General features: G+C 62.2%; 1 protein-coding gene across 6 annotated transcripts in view; it reads right to left on the bottom strand.

Annotated features, from left to right (window-relative positions):
• INPP5A (inositol polyphosphate-5-phosphatase A) overlaps positions 1–13,112 on the bottom strand; it is a 179,983-nt gene that overhangs the window by 8,340 nt on the left and 158,531 nt on the right. For all 6 annotated transcript variants that reach the window (XR_007471502.1, XM_049697523.1, XM_033420656.2 and 3 more), the window contains 3 exons: positions 12,436–12,531; positions 12,230–12,304; positions 6,832–6,905 (listed from right to left, as the gene is read on the bottom strand). Coding sequence is in view for 5 of the 6 variants with exons in the window: in XM_049697523.1 (XP_049553480.1) it covers positions 6,832–6,905; positions 12,230–12,304; positions 12,436–12,531 (245 nt within the window). In the remaining variant the exon portion in view is untranslated. The remainder of the gene's footprint in view (positions 1–6,831; positions 6,906–12,229; positions 12,305–12,435; positions 12,532–13,112) is intronic.

The raw sequence follows: 13,112 nt of genomic DNA, 5'->3' as shown, positions 1-13,112 counted from the left end.
GGTCAGAGCCACAGAGCTGACCCGGCTCTGTGGACACAGGTGCCCGCAGCATCCCCGTGGGGTGACCGGCGGCTTCCCGAGTAACCGGTGCCCTGGCCCTTCGCCCCTCAGCGCTGGCCCCCGTGCCTCGGTGTGGGCCGTGTCCACCCGGGGCTCGGTGACCAGCTGGACAAGCTTCCTGGCTCCCTTCCCAAGAACCAGGCCGGGCACACAGCAGGGAGCTCAGCCTTTTTGTCCAAATGTCACCATCTTATATTTATCGTTACAGAGAGGAATCTATAGATGGTCCAAAGTTGAATTATGGCCCAAAAAGAAGTCTGAAAAGTGTCTCCGAATCTTTAATATAAAAATAAATGTATCCACTGAAGAGAGACGGCCTCCTCTGGCCAGAGCTGTGTGGTATATTTCAGCCCTGTGTTGTGTATATTTTTGCCGTGTGGTATACTTCATCCCCGTGTTGTTTATATTTTTGCCGTGTGGTATACTTCATCCCCGTGTTGTGTATATTTTTGCCGTGTGGTATATTTCATCCCCATGTTGTGTATATTTCTGCCGTGCGGTATATTTCATCCCGTGTTGTGTATATTTCTGCCGTGCGGTATATTTCATCCCTGTGTTGTGTATATTTTTCTTTTTCGAAAGCTCTCGCTGGATCTTTTTCTGTAAGTAACTTGCCCAGTAAAAACCTCTTTCCCACCGTGGAGCGTTTTTGTCCGTCCTTGGGAAGGTGTGACTTTTCTCTGGCGAGGTGTGTACTCTGACTGTGCGTCTGTCCACCTCCCCAGTCAGCTTCACTCTGAGGCGCACGCAGGGCCACAAGCGCAGGGGCCGCATCACCCCTCCACCCCCCGGCGGCTCCCGCGCCACAGGCAGCAGCGCCCGGCCCCTTGGTTCCCGCTGCTCCCAGGTCCGCGGGAAGCAGCGGTCCGGCCGCTTCAGCGGCCGACGTCTATCCGCTAAAGGCGGCGTTTTGGTTACTTCCAGGTTTGGGGAGTTCTCGGCCGTGACGTGTGGACCCCCAGGGGCCCCGAGACCCTGTCAGGGGCTGGAAGGTAAGCTCTATGTTTGCGATTACACGGAGACGCTGCTTGCTGTTGTCATGGTGTTGGGAGCGGTCCCCTCCTCAGCCCCACCCAGGCAAAGCCACGCCAATGCTTCCTTGATTGAATCTCAGGCCTGGGAGACAGTTTAGGAGTCAGTGGGACGAGAGGGGAGCGTGTGGGGCGCATCCCGCCACCTCTGGGAATTCTCGAGCCTCAGTGACGGGAGGCTTCCTGCGGCAGGGGCGGTTCTGAGGGCGCAGGTGGGCAGCAGCGCTCCACAGGGACTTGGGTCCAGGGCAGGGCTGCGTGCAGGGCCGCGGGAGGATTCCACACCACGGGAAGCCTGCTGCCACCACATTAGTGGAAAAGGCAGCTAAGCCATCTCATATTCATACTTTGATCTCTTCATTTTAAAACCAACGACAGTAACTCAGAAAGACACTCTACGTTAGAAACTCCCTGCTGGAGGCACAGGGCAGGCTTTGGTGGTCACCTCTGGGGCGTCCCAAAGCACTGCCACTCACGCCGGGCCATCCTGGGGAGAGGAAAGGGGGGCTCCCGCGATCGGCCCAAATCCGGGTTGAGAGTAGGAGACGCAAGCGGACGCTGGGCCGGAGAGCAGGGAGGGTGGACAGGATGACAACGCAGGACGCGGAAAGCTGACTGTCGCCTCGTCCACGGCAAACAACCGGCCTCGAGGCCGGTCACACAGACAGACCAGGTGGGCACGGCTCATGCCAGCGCCAGCGTCACACTCTTTGCCCACCAGTTATTCTGAGCACGAACTTAAAGCCTTTTACGTCACCAGCACGTGGAAACACCACGTGGCCTTAAAGGCCTTCATTTGGCCTGGTCCCGAGTGCCGTCCCTGGCCACTTGGGGTTGGCGGGCATCATCTGAAGCGCAGGGTGGGCCCCGGAGGGTCTCTATGGCAGGCACCCCGTGCGCCCACTAGCCTGGCCTGGCCGCGCTCCCTGCCTCTACCCCAACCGGCCGGTCGGTTCGTGGTTGTCCCTCACGAAGGTGCAAAACTGTCCCCGAGGCTGAGAAGAACGAGAATTGAAGGCTCTACAAACGCCTGAAATATTAGCACCTCTTCCAGCAAAGTGACACACAGCATTGAGTTACAGTCCATTAGGAGTGGAGTTCTGTGAGCCCGCGGAGAACAGTCACGAACGCCTCTGCTCGAGAAACTCGCCCCCGCCCCCTCGCTCTCCTTAGGAGACCTGTCTGCTCGAGCATCTCTGAGGACTGTCCCGGGTATGCGATTAGCCACAGCCTGGAGCCACGGGGGCCCCGGTGGCCTCCACTCCAGGCTCTGCACTGACCCCGCCCCCAGCCCCGGCCCCCAGCAGCTGAGAGCTCGCCTCCACCAGAACGGGGAACAGGACTCCGCAGCCAGTTTGCGGTGAGTCCACTGCTTGGATAACAAAGGCAAAAGGCGCAGAAAGGTTCTGAAAACCAGGACACCCTGCTCCCGCGGCACTGCCCGTTGGCACCAGGGATGCCCATGGCTCTCGCTAATTCCCTGGCTGACAAGCTGCAGCGAACAGGCCTCACAGAGAGGAGAGCTGGGTGAGGACAGGCACGACGGCCTGGGGTGCCCACTACCCCTTGAACGGACACTGCCCACACCCCCCGGCCCCGCCCCCAGGAGGGGCCAGAGTCCGGCAGCCAGTGAAGCACAGACCGTCCCCACAAACGCCCAGAGCCACGCGCGAGGGCCCACGGCCTCGGAGCCCACGCGCCTCTGTCCCGACCGCCTGGCCCACGTGGGAGGGAAGGGCCGTTTTCACAGAACGCAGTCGTGAGGATGACACGGGCCTCGGGAGCATGGGAAGGGGCTGGCGTGGCCCTTCTCTGTGACTGAGGGGCTGCCACATGCACACCCCGCCCTGCCCGAGGCCACGCAGACAAACGCAGACGTGGTGTCCCTCACTGATCAGCGTGGCTTCCGGAAAGGTCCCCACGGGCTCAGCCACACCAGAAGAAACAGAAGCGGGAGGTTCCGCCTTTCCACCTCAAAGAGGGCAGCGTGGTGGAGCCTGGACGCAGGACGGCCCTGTGGGCAGGACGTGCAGCGGGCGGGCACCCCTGCAGACTCCTGCCTCCTTCCAGGGCGCCTCCCCTGCCCACCTGCCCCCGCCTGCCCCTCCCCGTGCAGGACCAGGGCAGCCCGGGTGCCAGGCTCCTCAGGCGGCTCCTCAGTGGCTCCCACCCCTCAGCTCGGAGAGAAGCGATAGATGGACGGTCTGCAAGGAAACCGCTCCAGGCCAGAAGCCCCCGACAGCTTCCAAGAGCGGGAGATGGCCCTAGGCTAATAGCTGTGCACAGAGGACACCCCCTGCATGCCCCAGCAACACCCCCACCCGTGCAGGCAGTGCATACACCCAGGAAGCACACGTGCATACACGTATACACACGAGTTTTGCACCACACGCGCGAACTGCACACAAGCTCATGCACACACCATGCACATGCACACACACCATGTAAATACCCATGTACATGCAAACACCTATTCGCTCATATGTGCACATACCATGTACATGTGCAAACACGGCTCATGCACACACATGCCCACACCTATGCAATGCACACCTGCACACAGCCATGTACTTGCACACACGCACACACACCCACACCACAAATAGGCTCATGCGTACACACACCGTGCACATGTGCATACACAACCCCCCACCCCAAGACATACTGCACACACCCATGCACATACACCCACATACCACACGTCTGCACATACAACCATGTATGCGTACAACTCTGCATGCACATGTGTACACCCACACCACGTACGTACACTCCAACGTGTGCACACCCATATCTGTGCACGTGGATACTATATGCACACACGCAAGCCCATGCACTGCACACACACACGCAATCAGCCTATAATCCGATCGCATACATCCTGCACACACACCCCCAGGTACATACACACCCCTACACACACGTGCACATACCATGCACACACATGCACCCACCCCCATGCGCTGCCACATCCACACGTGCCTACACAAACACACGCAATCAGCCTATAATCCGATCGCATACATCCTGCACACACACCCACAGGTACACACACACCCCTGCACACACGTGCACATACCATGCACACACATGCACCCACCCCCATGTGCTGCCACAGCCACACGTGCCTCCAGTGTGCACAGGTGAATACACTCATGCACAATCCTGTGCACACACTACACACGTGTGCACAGCTCACGCTCCTGCACACACACACACACACACACACACACACACACACACACACAGCACGCCTGAGATCGCTTATTTTCCGGCACAGTCAGAGACCACATGTGGGTACCAAACCACACAGCCACCGTTTCTAACCAAGTCCCTCCTGCTGTCCCGCTTCTGCTTCCGCTGACATTGTCCCACGTCTGGAACAGCCCTCCAGACCCCACGTGGCAACCCAGGGGGGCTGTGAGCTCGGCCCGATGGTCACAAACATGCTTTTAAAATGCAACAGAGCCAAGGGAGGGGGATGGGTGTGACCCAGGCACCAGAGGAGGGGAAGATGGGCAGTGCGGGAGGAAGCGGGGGAGGGGTGGGTGACTTGGACAGTGCGGGGAGATGACCTGGGCAGTGGGGGAGGGATGGATGAGCCAGGCAGTGGCCGGAAAGGCCTCAGGAGCCTTTGCTGGGTCTTGCACCACTGGCTGTGACAGGGCTGACAGGCCAAGTATATTTCCTACCGTGAGCTGGACCCCCAGCTTTGGGAGCTGATGACTCAGTCTGTAAACCACGATTTTTCCCACCTCAGAAGACTTCGAATGCTACTTCCCAGTTAAAGGGAGAAAATCCGGCCCCTAAATTGATGGTCCTCCCAGTGCCCCCGGCGGCCTGCCCCGCCCAGGCCACCTCCCTCGGGTGGCAGCCGCCACCTCCAGGAGGACGGGGGCCTCTGCTGTGATGGGCTTGCGGGGGCCCCGCGGCCCAGGACGCCGCCCCTACAGCACAGGCACATTCCTAACGCACCTGCAAAGTCACAGGACGTCCACAGGTTCCCAGACGAGGGCGGGACCTCTCGAGGTCATTCTCCTGCCACACGAGTCCATCAAACACCGAGGCAGGTGTGCCCCAGACTGAGCGCAGGTGCCCTCGAGGTGCCCGCAGCCGCAGGTACCCTGACGAACCCCAGGCCCTCCCTGGAGTTCCTCCGGCTTGGCACCAAAGCATGCCCACCCCCACCTACCACTGGGATCTCAGAGGCCAGGGCTACGGCCGCCTTCCGGGGGGACGGCCCTTGCTTCCTGGAGACCGCCAGCCGGGGCCTGGCTGGACCACGCAGCCCCGTCCCTCCCGACTCTGGACGTGCCAGTCTCTCTGCTGCCTAGGGGTGGGGGCTCGTCCCTCGGCCACCTGAGCACGGACCACGAGGTCCTGTGGCCGGTCCTGCCTGCATCTTCTGCGCCTCGCACCTGGGTGACCTTCAAGGCTGCGGCCTTTGGGAGACGCTCGAGGGGCTGACGCCAGCTCAGGGCACACGTCCACAGGGCTATGCCTTTGGCAGCCCCAGGCCCCCTCCCTCCTGGCCGGCTCCACAGCCCTGAGAGAGGCGCTGGACCCCGGTCAAGCGGGAGGGGCGCTCCAGACCCCGGCACTACCCTCAGGAGGCGCGGCTGAACAAGTCCCTCGGGACGTCTTTAGACTTCAGCTGCACCTGGGAGCACGGTTCACCGCACGTGATGTGTACGTTTAAAGTAGCGTCAGAGACTGAGGGCAACGTGGTGGTCAGCACCTGGACGGCATTGCTAAGGGCCGCCCTTCTGATCCTGAAACGCTGAGTCACGAGTTCACAGGTGTTGGAGCCGCTGCTGGGGGCTCACCAGGCACCCCAAGGGCCCAGGTCCCTGCTTCTCTGGCCCCTGAACCTCGCACCGCTGGTCTGGGCACCGACCCTGAGCTGCGAGCGCCCGGCCGCCTTGGCCAGAGCCTGGACCCGTAGCGAGTTCCATGTCCAGTGGATGGTGGGGGCCCTTCAAGCCTGCACACGTTTGACCACTGGAGTGTGGCCCAGGAAGCAGGGGTGACCTTCAGAGGGAGCCTGAGAGGACCTGGCTCCCCAGCGCGTTCTGAGGCCAACCGTTCCTCTGACGTGGATCTGACGCGTTTACTGCCAGGCCCGACGCAGACGAGGTGGGGCCAGGCGGCGCTCTCGGCCCCACTTGCTCACCAGGTCCCGTCTACCTGAGAAAGCTTCCCTGAACCTGCCCAAGGCCCATTTTCTCCCAAGTGATAAGAACTCGTACTTGGAATCTATGAAAGGAGAGAGATGGGTGGGAGGAGCCCGTGATGCGGCATCCGTGTCCTTCCAGACGGGCCCGCGGGCCGAGCGCCCACCCGGTGTCCTGGCCACTTCGTAATCGTCTCTCTCCCCCCACCCCGGCCCTCTGCAGCCCCGGGCTGGTCGGGAGGGAACGCACTGTTATTCCTGCAGATTTCAAGACTCTGGGAACACCAGAGCAAAACCCAGCAAAAGCTTACATACCCGAGAAAGACAAACACGGACAAACCAAACCAAAACCCACGCCACGACGGTTCCAGAAAGATCCAGAACACAGAGCTGCCTGTGTGGGTCCCTCGTAGGCTAATCTGAGAGGCCATGCTGGGAGAAAGGAGCGAACAGACCCCTGCTGTGCTCAGTGGGGGGTGGGGGAGGGGGAGGAGGCACAGGTGGGCACAGACAGATGCACGGACAGGAGGACAGTTACCTGCTGGCCCAGCGAGCGGCGGTCCTTACCTGGGAGGGAACGAGATGTCCAGTTCATACAGTCTGTCCTTAAAGACAGACAGCTCTTTGTCAAATTCTAAGAGCTGAAGGAAAGAAACAGAAAAAAATATAGGGTCACTTTGGTTTGCCTCCCAGGGGGCACCAAGAAGCCCTGGGGGAGGGTCTGTCTGCAGCAGGGACCTGCAACTTCCGGGAAACAGGTGTTGCTCCAGCACCTGCCCTGCACATCACCCGGGCCGCGTGCAGGCCTCCCGAGGGCGGGCCCGCCGGGCGTGTGGCCGGAGAGACCCGGAGCACCCTGCAGGCCCTCCTGTGCGAGGCCTGCTCCGCCGCCGGCGCTGGACCCACACTACCTGTGCTGATTGGCCACGTAGGGCCACCTCGCCCTGCTGAGACCACGCGGTGCAGCCGCCGTGGGCGCTGGCGTCGCCTCCGAGGTGCCCTCAGGCAGTGTCCAGCAGGGGGGACACCGTTTTGCCCAAACTAAGTCAAAAGAGTAAGAGCACTGACCTCACACAGAAAGATAAAAAATAAGACCTGGCCCTGAGGGACCCTTCAGAGCCACACCCCACGGGGCACCGTGCCCCCAGGAGGGAAGGGCACTGGCAGCGTCTGGCCACCATGGCCACGCACACCCTGGGGACGCGGTCATCACTCATGTGCCCTGCAGCTGTGCGGGAGCCCGAGGCCACACCCGTCCTCTCCCTCTGCTACCTCACCCATCACTCCCAGAGCGTGCAGTTAGCGGTGCCGTGCCACAGCAATTACCGGGCGCCAGGCTGCTACCTACGCCACCTGCACGTGGCCCTCGCCGCTGAGCCTGCGTGCACCAGGCCAGCCATCGGCCGGTCAGAGGGAGGCAGAGCTGACACCTACCCCGGCAGGAGCCCTTGATGGCGTCTGTGGTTTGCGTGGGGGGATAAACCAAAGCTCCTTTTGCATAAACGGGACCACTTCAGACACAGCTGCCTGATTTCAGTCTCACACAGGGTCCTGCAGCATCCTGGACACCCGGAGACGGGGGCACAAAGAGCCTCGGACCCTGCCTGGCGAGGCTTGGATACTGGACCCCACAGGTGACACTCGTGAGCCCGTATCTGCTGCGAAGAAGCACCCGTGGCAAACCTCACCCCACTCAGCACCCCCTGGCGGCCATGCCAGGGGCCCTAGGGGTGCAGGGCCAGGAGAGGGGATGCAGGATGGGGAGGGGCATGGGGTGGGGGAAGGGTTTTGGGATGGGGGAGGGAGGCACAGGGCAGGAGCTGTGGGTGCGGGAGGGGAAGGGCGGGGGCGGGCATGGGGGGGCGTCCGAGCCCCTCAGCTTCCCGGCCCCAGTGGCCCCTGCCTCTGCATCGAGGAGAAACACACCCCACTTCCAGGGAGCAGCCCAGGCCAAACAGCTTCCGGAAGGCTGCAGAGTTAGCGCCTCAGGGGTGCCGGGGATGGAGGAGAACTGTGTGTTGGGGGGGGGGTGAAGCATGAGCGTGAGGCCTGGACCAGTCCTGTGCTTACACGTGTTTGCACGCATGTGGGCCTAGAGATGCCCTCGCATCACACTCGCAGGTACACACTCCCCCGCGGAGGCCGGCGAGCACGTCTCATCCACAACGCTCCAAGCGTGAATTCCTGGCCTTCGCAGGTCAGACGGGAAGACAGCCGTGATGCTGTGTGGCGGCTGCAGGCAGGCGCAACCGTCAGGAAAGGTGCATCCACGGCACCCCTGACGACTGGCCTCCTCCCCCCAGAGGACTCGGTCCAGCACCTGGGAACCTGCAGGCAGCGAGCGGCCTGAGCCTCGCCCACCGAGAGCTGCCAAGCCTTTCAGCTTCTCCCAACTTTAACTCAGACTCTTGGGAGAAGAAGAGGAACATCCTGGACACGGTAAGTCCGCGAGGCGTCCCGATGGGCTCGCCGCCCCGTCCTGTGCGCGACGGGCACACGCGTGTCCGCAGAGCCCCGTCCTGTGCGCGACGGGCACACGCGTGTCCGCAGAGCCCCGTCCTGTGCGCGACGGGCACACGCGTGTCTGCAGAGCCCGCACGCTCGCTCAGTGCCGCTGCTCCGGCCCCGCCGCGGGGCCTCCCGCCGATCCCTCGGTTGGCGGCAGCTGTCGCTCCCACAAGGCCCGCTGCCCGCGTCCTTCCTGTGGGGCCCTGGCGCTCGGGCTGCTCTCCATCTTCGCGTTTGGCGTTCGGCTCAGGACTCGCCGAGCTCCTGAGGACCAGGCCTTCCGGCCCCGCCTTGAGCCTCCAGGCGCTGCCTCCCAGCGACCTGTGAGGTCTGCGCGCTGCGCTGGGGTGTCAGCTCCGCCGTCCGGCTGCGTCCGTCCTGACACTTAACTCACCTGTGGAGACTTCCACCTCAGTGACCGCTGCTAGCACTTCTCATATCTTTTAATCTGCCTGCTTTTTTCAGGGTATGGTATCTGTTTATGTTTCTGATGCTTTCATGTTTTCAATACCTTTAAATCTCATCTTATAATTTTTATCAAGTATTCAGTTATCTGATGTCTGTGGACTCTGTCTACTGTGGAGTGCTTCCTACACGCTTTGTACCCGGGGCTGTGTTTTGTTCCTGCTGCCCCACGGCCCCCACGGCTCCACGCCCTGAGTCCACGGGAACGATGGGGGATGGAGCCACGGCTGCTGCCACAGGAGGCCAGCGTGAGGTGTTTCTGATTAGAAATGACAGTGCATTTCTGTTGAAAGGGTAATCTGTATCTCTCTGAGATTTTTCACAAAGTGGTAACCAATTTCACATGTATCTTTAACATTCTTCTTGATTACAAAGTGAAAAACAGAGCAGGGCGTGTGTAGACAATGATTAAGCGGTGGCTGATCGTACGTATCTGTCAGGCGCTGTCCCGGCTGCACACATTCCTCAGTTACTGCAGAGACGCCGCGCTGATAAAGGGAAAGAGCCGGAAAATCGATGCGCCCCGAGCTGGAGCAGTTGCTACACACCCAGAAAACATCTCTATCCAACAGGCCGAGCGCGGTGGAAACTCACACGCCCTGCCCTGGGACAGCCGCAGAAAATTTAATCTCTCCAAATCCTCACCAGGGCACTCCATCCTGCAGCCCTGACAGCCACACTTATAATTAATTATACAATTTCGATGGGAATATCGACTAAACAAAGCTATAAATCATAGAAAAAGTCAATAGGCATGGACACATTCAATCATGTCCCGGCCAATGATTACTACTCTTAAAATACAATAATTATTTTCAGAGCCAGCTTGAATTAAATTTCTGTCAGATGGGAACAAGGCTGGTGGTTGATCAAGGATGCGATGGATTTGGGGGCCGAGGCCGGAGCAGCACATCCATCCTGCTGTGGGCGTATCGCGTGAAGGTAAGATGTCCTCTGAGGGCTCCGCAGGCCATGCATCGTCCCCCAGGGGGGTCTGGACGCCCGCCTCCCAAGTGGGACTGACACGCCGCGCTGCCGGGGCAGTTGCCGCAGAGCCTCGGCCCTGCACCACGGGGACGCACGAGGCCACCCCCTTCCCCGGAGATTCCTGACCCGACAGGCGGGGCCACGGGCCTTCCAGACCCACGTGTAGACCTCGTCTCTGCTTCGACTCCACTGCGTCTTCTCATCTGAGTCAGCCTCAAACTTCTCCCAGATACTCAAACTAACTTTGCTCCACCTTAAAGGAGCACAATTTCACATGGTGAATAAATACAGAACTAGAGCTTACGTCTAACGGTGACATCTGTAGTTTCCAGGGTGGTGACACATTCTCTAAGTGCTAACCGAGGGCAGCGGGGACTCTGGACCGACCGTGACATCCCCGTGCCCCCTCCCCCCCGCCCCGCATACCTGCCTCAGGACCCTGTTTCTCCCTCACACGGTGGACCTTCCTTCTCGCCAGTGTCCTGGCTCCTTCCAGAACGTTCTGGCCCCCTGGCCACCCCAGCGCCACTCTCTGTGTCCACCGTTCCCCTCTCAGGGCGTCTCCGCTTTCTGCTCGCCCTGGTAACCACACTGTCCCTGGCTTCGAGGGGCCGTCTCTGTGCTAGGGGCCCTCAAAGCCCACCCCGCCCGCCCTACTCCAAGCTCAGAGGGTTGCGCGGCTGCCCAGGGAGCGGACGGCACCCCGAGTCTCCTGGGCACCTCACCCCACACAGGCACACTGAACGCGTCGTGTCCCCAAACCTGCCCCACGTGTTCCGGGCCTGGGAAGTCACAGGACGGCAGCCAGACACGGCCGCGCCATACAGAGCCTCCCGTCCAGCCCAGCAGGGCCACAGCTGAGCCGTGAGTGCCGTGTGCTGAGCCCAGGCGCTGCGGGACACAGCAGGAGCCCACCTCACCGGGACCCGAGGCCCCCTGCGCAGCCGAGCTGGGAACTGGCCGCGGGGACGCGGGGACGCAGCACGACAGGCAGGGGGCAGTGCGTGAGGCGGCTCGGAGCATCCGCGGGGGCAGAGGTGCCCCCCGTGCGGCTGCAGGAGGGGTGGGGCGTCAGCACAGAGGCCCCGGGCGTGAGCCGTGCCTCGGAGGAGAGGTCAGGGTCCCGGGCTTTACCCGATGGTGGTGGGAGGTGGCCAAGGCCCAAAGCTGGGCCTGACTGGGTGGGCGTGTGACCAGGCCCGGGCGGGCTCCAGGCTGGGGGTGGACAGAGGGGCAGGGGTTGGGAAGGAGGCAGGGGGGGCGACGGCCGGGGGCGGCAGACTCAGACGTGTGGCGAGTCCAGGCCCAGGAGCCGCCGGACGTGCAAGGCGAGGGAGGCCCGGGGGGGGGACGAGGGCTTCCGGGGAGGACAGGAAGGTAGGGCGGGTTCACAGGCTGGCAGAGTCTGCTGGACATCTGGAGAGCCCCTCTCCACTTAGACGTGAGCCCTCTTCTGAGCGCACAAGAAGTAAAGGGCACCGCAGGTGCAGGGCCCCCTCGGCTCTCCCGCTGCAGGGGCCATGCCCGCCGGGTGGTGTGAACTGCAGGCGTCCGCTCACACATACCAATACTTCCCGCTGCACACACACACACGCACACACGTGCGTTCGCAGCCACAGAGATGCCCCCGCAAATTTGCACGGTGGTTCTCTTCTTTCCAAAGGAAGCCCAGGCCTCTGTGGGCCGGCCCTGAACCAGGGGTTCCGCACCCAAAGCTCCTAGCCCTCTGCCTCTCACCGGGGAGGACCCCAGTGTTGAGAGCCACACTGGCCGGCACAGGCAGCGAGGCGGGTGGCCGCAGCCCAGCCGGCGGCAGGACGCGCCCCCAGGAAGGGCCCAGTGGAGAAGTGACGGGAGGGTGAGGGTTCAGGAGCCGACCCACAGGCTGTGACGGCACCGGGAAGCATGGCTCTGGGGAAGCGGGGGCGTTGGGAGGGGCCGGGGGCCAGCGCCACCCCACAGCAGCTGCTAGGGGACCAGCCGCACGTCGGATGCCAGAGCTCACCGCGGTGCCGTTGTCGTCCCGGAAGACCTCCTGGTTGAAGTAGTCGAAGAGCTTCTTCTCGAGCTGGAGCATCACCTGCCAAGGGAAGGGCCGTCAGAGCAGGCGGGGCCCCACCTCTCCCGCCGCGGGGCCCACCGGGCACGGCACCCCCCGCACCTAGGACAGGCACTGACATTCAGAGCACAGACAGCTGCTCAGGGGCTCACCTTCCGGTCGTTGTCCGACTCTCGGAATATCAGCTTCACGACCTCGTTGGTGTCGGCGGCCCGGACGGTCTGCATCGTGGCCTTTGTGCAGAGAGTCTGGGAAAGACACGGAAGGAGCTCAGTCCCCGGAGACATGCCAGCCTGCTGCCCGCCTCCACCGCTCCCCGACCTCGGCTCAGGGGCTCACACCTCCCGTGGAGGGACCCGCGGCTCCAGACACGCGGGGCCGCACACCCGGCCCTCTGCCCGCCGCCCCAAGCTGCCCCGAGGACCAGGGACCAGGGGGCCTGTGGAGGCTGGGCAGGGAACAGTCTGACTGGCGGTCCTCCACAGCCACAGCGGGAGGGACAGTGAAGGGCAGCCAGAAAGGCCCCGGGGGCAGCACGCGGGACACAGAGGCCAAGCCGGGGGCCTTGGGCAGGGACGCCCACCAGCTGCGGCAGGGCAGACGGAAGGGCACGGGTGACAGGCTGACTGCAGATAGGCTGAAAACTCTATTAAATCCAGACTCCTTTAGAAAATCCTCCCTGTCCCAACCTGGGTGTGGGGCGAGGAAAGGCAGCAGGATGGGGGTTAAACAGGGTCGCTCCCCAGTCAGGACGAGGCTGGAGGCTGGCGCAGAGGCCGCGAGGCCTGGTGCAGTTAGGGGCACCGCAGGGCCGCGCTGACCACACCAA

Source organism: Orcinus orca, chromosome 14, assembly GCF_937001465.1.
Source record: "Orcinus orca chromosome 14, mOrcOrc1.1, whole genome shotgun sequence".
NCBI lineage: Eukaryota > Metazoa > Chordata > Mammalia > Artiodactyla > Delphinidae > Orcinus > Orcinus orca.
Note: the sequence above shows the minus strand (reverse complement) of the source record. Positions and strands in the feature narration are given on the sequence as shown.